Here is a 9,348-nt window from a genome sequence, read left to right as displayed (position 1 = left end):
ACACACACACACACACACACACACACACACACACACACACACACACAGAACCATTAGGGTCACATATTATGAGCACTTGAACAGAAATCAATATTAAACGGCGGTATCAGTCAGGCTACGTTATCCTGCTCTAACTGCACCACTGAAGTAATCAAACTTTAATGATTTCATTTAATCGTAACATCGATACACTTTGTGTTGACACATGTTGAGTCAGAGAGCACGAACAATAATAAACTATTTCATATTGAGTTTTGTTTCTGTTTTTACATTTTTGAGACTAAATAACAGTGAAGAATTAAGTGACATATAATGGGCGCAGATGGGGATCCTTTAAGCTGCTGTAGGTGTGAGCGAAGGTCTATTGAACTTGTGTAGGAAAGAGGGAAAATGTTCCCTAGCAGTGGAGCGCGAGTTAAAACGTTTTGGAGGTAAATAACAGGCGTGGGATCTGATGCCTCTGTGCTGTGTTTAAGGAGATAGATTGGGAGTAAGGCCCCCCGAGTTGGAGGTAAGCATCCTGGGATGAGTTCCTAAAGCTCCTGTCCCTCTGGGTCACTGATGCTCAGACACGGCAGTCTTAAATCTAAGTATGTGTGCGGTGTTAAAGCTCTGTCAGTGAGATGAGTCCGGCACCTTGCTGGGAGCCCCCTCCGTGATCTTAACCAGCTGCCAGAGGACCGAGTAGTGGGAACACTGCAGGGCCTGGACGGCTATCTGCTCCGGCATGGAGCCCTGCTCGATGCCCGCCTTCAGCAGCCGGTAGCAGTTCCCGAATAAATCCCACCGCGTCAAGTCGTGCGCACTGAGTCAGAGAAACAAGAGGAAATAACATCAGATTTCATAGTAACTTCTGAGCCGACCAGCCCGACACGGATGCACAAAATAAGTAAGAAAGACGTAAAGAGAGAGTCTTACTTGTGGAAGGCTGTGAGTCTCTTGAGCGTAGATAAAACGTTGTAGATGTCGTCGTCGTCGGCCTCCTCCGCCTGCAGAAAAACAAACACCTGTTAGTAGACAAAGACTGGGGGTGTTGATGTTACATGTATGCGTCTCAACCACTAGGACACCTCATCACAAATACACCCGCACGCTTATCCAGTCCTGTATATATACCTCCTGAAGCAGCTCTTCGACGGAGTGCGCGAAGCGATCCGTCATCTCGTCGATGAGCTGCGAGCGGGCGATGTCCACGCGGTTCATGATGGTGTACTCCTCGGAGCAGAGGATGCTGTAGGTCTTACTGCAGGCCTCGAGCACGTCCATCTCGATGTGCTTCTCCACCACCAGCCGGATCTGCTTCAGCAAGGCGTCCAGGTGCTTCTCCATGCGCCCGGCGCTGTACACGTCCAGGTCAAAGAACTGAGGGATCTGCAGCAAGTTGGCTACCTTCTCCGAGTCGGCCTGGTACTGTGGCCAAGGAGCAGGAGAGAGGTGGGAATCAGACAAGGAAGACTCGTGGCATACAGAAAGAAAGCACACATACAGAGGCCAAAAAAAGAGAAAGACAGAGCTATCAATCAACTTTGTTTCTGTTTCCCAGTTAGTAAAACGATCGATTACATTTAAGTATTTGGCCAGCACACTTGTCCAGAGTGGCACATTTTCAATAACACTTCTCCCGACTATAAAAGTAACACCCCGATCAATAGTTTCGACAAACAGATCAGTCACCCCGGCCCCCTCATTAATCAGCTGGCCCTGTGCAGACTGCAGGCTGGAAGGTCTTACCTTGGACAGCAGCATGGGCAGAGCCATGATGAAGTGCTCCGTCAGTTTGTTCTTATCGTCTATCTGGGTCTTCCTCTCCTTCGCTGTCAGCACCTGGATGAGCAGACACACAACTCAAGGTGAAATGTAGTAGGTTTAAAAAATAAAAAAGGCGATAAAACAGTGCTTTTGGGTTCGATGGAATATTCTGTCATCTCATTATGATCTGGAAAGTTGTTAATGTGCAGCTTTGTCGGAGCAAAGTCGTGTAAATAACAGATTACAACTCCCACATCTAAATTGAGACACCTGCTCTCTCACCACATCAGTCTCACCTTCAACTAAACTCAAAGTCAAATGCTGAACGTATCGTGTGTGTGTGTGTGTGTACTTGACCGACCCTTTTGCCGGTGCCTCTGCCAACGGGTGGGTGTGCCTCTGCCGCCTGTCGGATGGTGCACACCATCAGCTCTATCAGAGCGCTCTCCTGTCTGTCTGACAACACTAGAGAAAGAGACGGACAGTGAGAGGGGGAGAGAGAAACAAATACGGAGACAAAAGAGAGAGGGAGTTTCAATGAACAACATTTCCTGACATCATCTCTTCTAGCTTGTTTTTGGCTGCGATGTCGTGCTTGATGTGAAGTATTTCATAGGCTTAGAGAGAGAGAGAGATCAAGATCAGTGTCTTACCCTCCTCCCCCTGCACAGGCTCCTCCGTCAGAAGTTCAGTCATACACTCCCAGTCTTTCAGCAGCTCCTGAGAGCTTTCCCACAACGAGTCCACCAGGTAGGCTGCATGCTCGTGCAGCTACGCACACAGAAAGACACTTTGTGAACTCTTACACCTCTGAAATCCACAACTTTTAATCAACCACGAATATGGTCACAATATTTTCACAATACAGGAGGTTCTTATGTATGTATAATTTGACATGTGTTGAATCATGTGTTACCTCACTCTCCAGAAAGAAGAGCACCAGCATGCGAATGAGATTTCCGTTGGGACTGCTCCTCCCTCGGCGCTTAGCCAGCGCTTCTTCTGCCTGTGGGTCATGGCGACTGAACAATCTGACAGAGCGAGAGAGAAAGAGTGAGTGAGAGAGAGAGAGAGAGAGAGAGAGAGAGAGAGAGAAGGAGGAAAAATGTAGAAACGGTGGGAAGACAGAAGCAGAGATTGAAAAAGAAGGAAAAACAGCGAGAGACGCTCATAAAAGACGCTCAGAACTGATTTAAGGTGAATTTGGGAAACCCTCGGGATGGACTGACTTTCTGTGCAGGAACTCTCCTGCAGCGACTGCCACTGGTCGGTGGGCCGAGTAAACTAGGTGGTAAACATTCTCACAGTCCTCATTGGATAAGGCGTCTTCACTGCCCCTGGAACAGATCATCAAAACCAGTTACACTCGACACAAAAAGAACCTCAGTGTCTGGAAGAGTACGGGAATCAAAAATATGAATGTTAGACAATTTTCGACTTTGTTCAGTTGGAAAAAAGGAGTTACATGAAACTATAAGTATTACATGTATGAAGGGATCTTTGTGCGACAAAGCGTGATGTTCATTCAAAGTAAACGGACTCTGTGAAAAGCATTGAAGTTACTCACTGCAGGATGAGAGTGACCAGTCTGATGGCCTCCACAGCCACGTCATACTCCTTATCCAGCGTCATCGATACAATGCGGTCCTGTCAAAACACATAGAATTCAGTGGGGAAAGAGCTGCAATAAATAAGCAGAAATGCAACAGAAATCATAAAATCTAAGGAATTAAAGGTCACGATTCATATTGTCATCCTTGCTGGCGTTACCTTGAAGCGGTTGGTGAACAGCTCTAACTTGGGGAACAGTTCTCGGTTTGTGTACAGGTTCTGCAGAGCCTTCAGGCACTTCAGACGCACCTCTCCTTGCTGGGGGGAGAGAGAGAGAGAGAGAGAAAGAGAGCGAGAGGCAGTTAAAAACAGGTGCTGGTGGCCTAAAGGTTTGTGTAAACATCATCAGACCCATTGAATCAATTCAGCAGTGGTGCACCGGAATGTGAAGAAAAAGATCAAACAAGCCTTGAAGAAATGTGAGAGAAACAACAACAACACAACAGGCGGGTGGTGGGACGACGGTGTGCTTACCCGATCGTGTAGTGTCCAACCGACGTATTTCAGGTAACTGTCGTTAAGAAAAGCATCACTGTACATCTTCATCCACACTCCGATCTCCTCGATACAGATGGCTCGGATTTCAGCAATGGCGTCCCTAGAAAACAAAACTCTTATTTTAAAATCAACACTATTATTATTCCCTTTTTAATAATGGTGATAATAAGAATACCATCTTATCCCCTTTTTATTGTAATACCTTATTATCTTAAATGTATGATCGTCTTGTTGTGGTTTTTATTCTACGCCTGTTGTATAAAATGTGCCATATGAACAAACTTGTACCTGTAGCGATGCACAAAGATTCCCTTGAAGATGGAGTTCATCATATTCTCTATTTCATCTTGGTTTTCTTGAAGCTGTAAAGACCAAAAAGTTTTAGTCAAGACCGAACATATTGACAAACATTTTGATACGTAGTGGAATATCCCAACAAGCTAAGCCGAGGAAACAGCTGTTACTCCTAATGAAAAGAACATACAAAACGACGTTAAGTTGAGCAATAATATCAGCTCTGTGCGTTAAAAGTTCTAGATTCTGATAGTTTATCTCAGCCCACCTCCTTCCTCTTCTGTAGCAGCAGCTCCAGCTTGTCATTGGCTCGTTTGCCGGCGATCTTGTTCCTCTCGGCCTCGTACTGCCTCTGCGTGTTGTCCTGGTGAATGCTCAGGTTCAGCGCCACGTTCACCAGCGCCGTCATCAGCTTCATCGCTATGCACAGACAAAAAGGGCCACATTTAAATGTCACTACCTGCTACTTGGAAGATGTAGCGCTCCAAGAACAAATACATGACCGGTGCCATCATTGATGTGCTGTACAAAGACATCTCATGGTAATGGTGAGGACTGTTGCAGTGCTCATAACGCTGGTGTGGTTACCCGCTAACGTGGAGGTGTGTCTGAAGGCTCGCACTTGAGAGTCCGACAGCCCGGTGAGGAGGGAGATCACCGTGTCCATCATGTACTCGTCGTAGATGATGCTGTACTGACACTGGCGGATCAAAACGCTGATGAACTCGCAGAAGTTGTAGCGGAACTTCTTCCACAAGGGCCCCGGCATAGTGAGAGGATAATCCCCGCTGTCCTGTGGACAGAGACACAGCGATCAGACGGACTTCAAACTGAAACACAGCTTCTTTAGACGGCCAACACATTCGCCTTGCTGATAAACAAGGCAGACACGGACCTCATCAAACTCTTCGGTCATCTTGCGGATGATCTCTGCGTTCTGCATGTTCCTGAACATCTCAATCCTCACAGTGCCTGGTCACAGAACAACGAGGACGGGATTTATGAATCAGAATGATGGATTTTATTAAACGATTGTTGTGGTTTCACCACGCTGCAGTAGTTTCACTCGTCTCACCTTTGCATCCCGAGCACTGGATGAAAAAATTGATGAGATCCAGCAGCGCCAAGTCTCTGTCCTGTTTATACGACTCGATCCACTCATCCACCACAGACTGTACAGACACACACAAAAGAAAACACACAAACAATTGAATGTATTTGATTGGACAATGCATATTGCAAAGCTTATATTTTGAATGTATGGACACACTACAGTTACCCACCTGCATAGCACTCTTGCCCAGTTTGACCACCTCGAACAGAGTGACGGGGTCTCCGCCGTCTCCGTTATGTTGAGCCACGCCGTTGGCTTTCCCTCGCCCTCTTGCTACGCCCACGGCCTTGTCCGCCGGTGACTTCCTTGGCTTCTTATTGGACGCCTGAAGGGGGACGGAGACGTCAGTAACAAAGAACTCCAAACAGCCGTGTTTACACACAGAAACACAGAAACAAACGGACTCATACCGGGGCTTGTTTTCCAGGCCTCCCTCTCTTCTTCTTGCCTTTCACCTCTGGATCTTCCATCTCAGCAATGCTCATACTTAAAGCCACGGCGTCTGTTGCCCCAGACTCATTGGAAGAGTCCCTGAGAGGAAAACACATGAAGACCCTCTTCACAAAAGTGAAAGTGTGCAAAGCAAACCCAAGTACTTATATCTGTGATGTATTTATGTAGACACAAATGTGAGTTATTGAGAAGTTTTAAACAAAGGTTTAGGTACAAGTTTCATTGAGGGCAACAGAAGGGTTACCGGTTACTGCTATCTGCAGTACAAAAGTACAAAGAGCACAACTTTGGAAGTATTTTGAAGCTTTTTCTACAGTACTGCAACTTTCTTTTTCTCTCAGTTGTGTGTTTCACTTACTGTAGGACGGGGAGCTCCGAGGTGATCATCCTGGTAAGTGCGGCCGGCGTTGAGGTGTGTGACTCTGTTGATGTGCGTCTTCAGGACCGAGTGTGTTTCAGGGCCAAAGATGGAGGCGGAAGAAAGAAACTTAGTTGTGGGGGGGGGGGAGGGGGGGGGGAGGGGACAAGTTCTGGAAGGGCGGGGAGGACGAGCTCCAGGACGGACTGCGTTCAACTCGCTGGCTCTTAACTCTCTTCAGCTCCTGGGAAGAAAACACAGAGAAAAGTATTATTAAAGCATCCCTGTGACACCGGTAACAATACATTATACAGGTGCTCTGTTGCAGATATAAATGTTGTGCAATAGTTAAGAACGTGCACATCAACACAAGATTTAGATCTTAAAAGGGAAAGTATCAAAGAGGTAATGAAGTGATCGCCTAAATTATGATTTATTAAGTGTCCCTCCAAACGTCCCTGAGGGCAGAGGGACGGTTCAAGCTTCCACTCAGGGTGTGGATGTGGAAATGGGGAGAGGACGACACCAACTGGACACGTTGAGAACTACAACAGCAAAATATTGTGGGACGTGTGGTGAGGGTTTGAACACAAGTGTTGTTAAACATTTACAGAAACACAAATTGAAAGTGTTACCATAGTGCTTAAACCAAGGGGGCTTTATTTATTAAATAATGAGTACGGTCGGCTTACAGTGTGACATTAGACCATTTTTAACTGTGTGAAAGCTGAATTGTACAGAAGGCAGAGAGGTGCTATGATGTAGTAAAACAGAGAAACATAAAAAAAAATGTTAAGACAAAAGCAGGAAATAAATATGATTTTAAGAAACACTTTCCAGAGTTGTGAAAATTCCCAGGTCCCACAAATAATGTCCACTCAATGAAACAATCCCAGGATGCCTTGCAGCCAGAGTGAAGACTGTCAGTCAGGAGACTGGCAGCTAAATTAAGGTTCAACATGAGTTATTTACCTGTTCATATTCTAATAAGGGCAAAGAGCAGAGGAGGAGCAATGCCGCACTCGGCCACAAGAGGCAGTGCGATCCACAAAGTGCTCTGGCCAAAGTCGATCTCCAAACTGCTTAATTGAGTTTTAAACTGAGGAAAGTGGGTCAGGAGAAAATCACCAGACACTCATTTAGCTCCCAGCTCAGTGCCAGTCCACTTCTGTTCACCTGTGACGTGCTTTAAGGGTGTATTATCCCCAGAGTGTGTGTGTGAGTGCACATGTGTGTGTTTGAAAGTAGGTCTGGGCAACAGTAGGGGGCAGGCTAAGAGAGTGTGTATTTAAATACGATCTTCAACACAGTGTTTGTACTGAGGAATAGCACGCACACACACACACAGTCATCTCTGCCCTCTCACACATACACACAGGTTGTCTTCTGCACCAGACTGTGAGTAAATGACTTCAATCGTTACGAGCACAGAGTCTATTTTTAGTGGAGACAGTGAAGTCAGTAATCCTGTATGATGTTTCGTTGGTTATAATAATATTTAATAAAATCACAAGTTGCTCTACTTCCAAGCTCAAACTTCAAGAGGCAGAGCCCACAGAGGCAGCAGGGTGTTAATGGCCGGGATTTGACCCCCCTGCATACGTATGAGCTTCTGATTGATTGTGACACTTGATATTCCGGCTGCACAGATATTAAACCTACAAATAGGACGTAAAGGCGTCAGACTGCTGACATGGCTGCATGTATAAATGATGAAGGAAAGAATCCTGGACGTCTATGCAACAGCATTCAAATCACCTGGACGGACAAGGCTGCAATGTTACCTTGCATAATGTCACAATAAAAGATCCACCTGCTGTTTAAAGTCCGTATAATGTAACGTAAAGATGTCGTTCTGGAGCAAAGGCTGAAATCGAAGTAAATAAACTGAATACTTCCAAAACTAGCATAGCTCACACTGTGCTGTAAATCAGTTAAATTTAAAGGGATTTGGACTCATTATGTGAAAAACTTCATTTAGATGCTGGCATGTGATCAGCACTTGAAATTAGGGGAGAGAAACAGTGAAACTTAACACAGAATAAAAGGAATATGAACTCCTCAATATTCAGCCAGACACAGGCTGCTTGCAGGTTTCATCAACACAAATGTAAAAAGGTGAATAAAGATTCAAATAGCCTGAAAAAAATAACCTATAGAATCAGAAACCCTGAACAAGGACATTTGCCACAATGGAATAAATGGATTAAGAGAATCATAATTAAAGGATATTGAAATATTTAATAGTTTAATAGTTTTATTTCTATTTTTTACTATAAAATATATATAACATTACTATGAACATCATATGTAAACAATGTTAACCCTGCACTCCTGCAATAAGTAAATCTGTAGGACCATTAATCTACATAACAAATCATTGCAGCTGCGCGCACACACACACACACACACACACACACACACACACACACACACACACACAGAGTCCTTGAGGGACCGATTTTACAGTAACCATGGAATAGGTAGCCTGGGGGAGACTTTTCTGTACTCTACAAAGTCCGCCCTCTAAAGGCCAGGGGCACAATACAACACAAACACAGAATAAAAAAACACAGTGAAGGGTAAACAACGTGGAGACGGGGACACCTACGAAACGCCTGAGGGTCTGCACAGATTCCTGTCAAGAGCCAACTATGATGGAAAAACTGTTAAGATCTCCCTGGAGTGGAGACGTGGGAGGAGAACGACTGTAAAACTGGTTGTAACTGACCAAAGACACTGGTGTTAATGAATCATCACCTCATTTAGTCTTTGTCTAATCATCTTCATCAAGGATTTTAATTGGCGAGTTGATCCCCAGAGCTTGCCGTAGCTGAAAATAATCAAGATAGATATAGACAGTGAGATGATATTGCTCCTCCACTCGAAACCGGTAATCAGTGCTACTTTACAACCAATGCATAATAAGCAATCACTAAATGTAGGGAAGTGACTGGATAAAAGCCACAGTTTCATCCCTCAGGACTCCACAGACAGTCACATCTCAGCTGCTCGCTCTCATTTCTTTTACCCCGACATGCCTCTGTGTCCCTTTCATCATCAGATTATCTCTCTCCGAAGGGAACAGGGACTTCACTTGAAATCAACTCTTGTGTCACGTTTGCTTCTCAGAGGAAGAGTGTGTGTGTGAGAAAGCTGGGAGTCTGTCTGACCCGTTATCGACCAACAACTAAATAATCCTCGACGCACATTGGCTTTCTGCATCTCTCTCTCTCTCTCTCTCTCTCTCTCTCTCTCTCTCTCTCTCTCT

General features: G+C 45.2%; 1 protein-coding gene across 1 annotated transcript in view; it reads right to left on the bottom strand.

Moving 5' to 3' along the window:
- Nucleotides 1-9,348, bottom strand: part of stag1a (STAG1 cohesin complex component a) — a 34,325-nt gene that overhangs the window by 7,364 nt on the left and 17,613 nt on the right. The window contains exons 2-20 of the mRNA XM_031847002.1: nt 6,078-6,321; nt 5,677-5,797; nt 5,436-5,591; nt 5,228-5,324; nt 5,048-5,124; nt 4,741-4,945; nt 4,421-4,572; nt 4,147-4,220; nt 3,835-3,958; nt 3,520-3,618; nt 3,317-3,396; nt 2,979-3,086; nt 2,666-2,780; nt 2,403-2,520; nt 2,111-2,214; nt 1,732-1,824; nt 1,117-1,410; nt 919-989; nt 637-805 (exon numbers count right to left, since the gene is read on the bottom strand). Of these exons, the coding sequence (XP_031702862.1) occupies nt 637-805; nt 919-989; nt 1,117-1,410; nt 1,732-1,824; nt 2,111-2,214; nt 2,403-2,520; nt 2,666-2,780; nt 2,979-3,086; nt 3,317-3,396; nt 3,520-3,618; nt 3,835-3,958; nt 4,147-4,220; nt 4,421-4,572; nt 4,741-4,945; nt 5,048-5,124; nt 5,228-5,324; nt 5,436-5,591; nt 5,677-5,797; nt 6,078-6,106 (2,286 nt within the window). The 5' untranslated portion in view covers nt 6,107-6,321. The remainder of the gene's footprint in view (nt 1-636; nt 806-918; nt 990-1,116; nt 1,411-1,731; nt 1,825-2,110; nt 2,215-2,402; nt 2,521-2,665; nt 2,781-2,978; nt 3,087-3,316; nt 3,397-3,519; nt 3,619-3,834; nt 3,959-4,146; nt 4,221-4,420; nt 4,573-4,740; nt 4,946-5,047; nt 5,125-5,227; nt 5,325-5,435; nt 5,592-5,676; nt 5,798-6,077; nt 6,322-9,348) is intronic.

The sequence above is a fragment of the Anarrhichthys ocellatus genome, unplaced genomic scaffold (assembly GCF_004355925.1).
Source record: "Anarrhichthys ocellatus isolate YVR2014 unplaced genomic scaffold, GSC_Weel_1.0 scaffold7, whole genome shotgun sequence".
NCBI lineage: Eukaryota > Metazoa > Chordata > Actinopteri > Perciformes > Anarhichadidae > Anarrhichthys > Anarrhichthys ocellatus.
The sequence above is the reverse complement of the archived record's forward strand: the minus strand, read 5'-3'. Positions and strand labels throughout refer to the sequence as shown.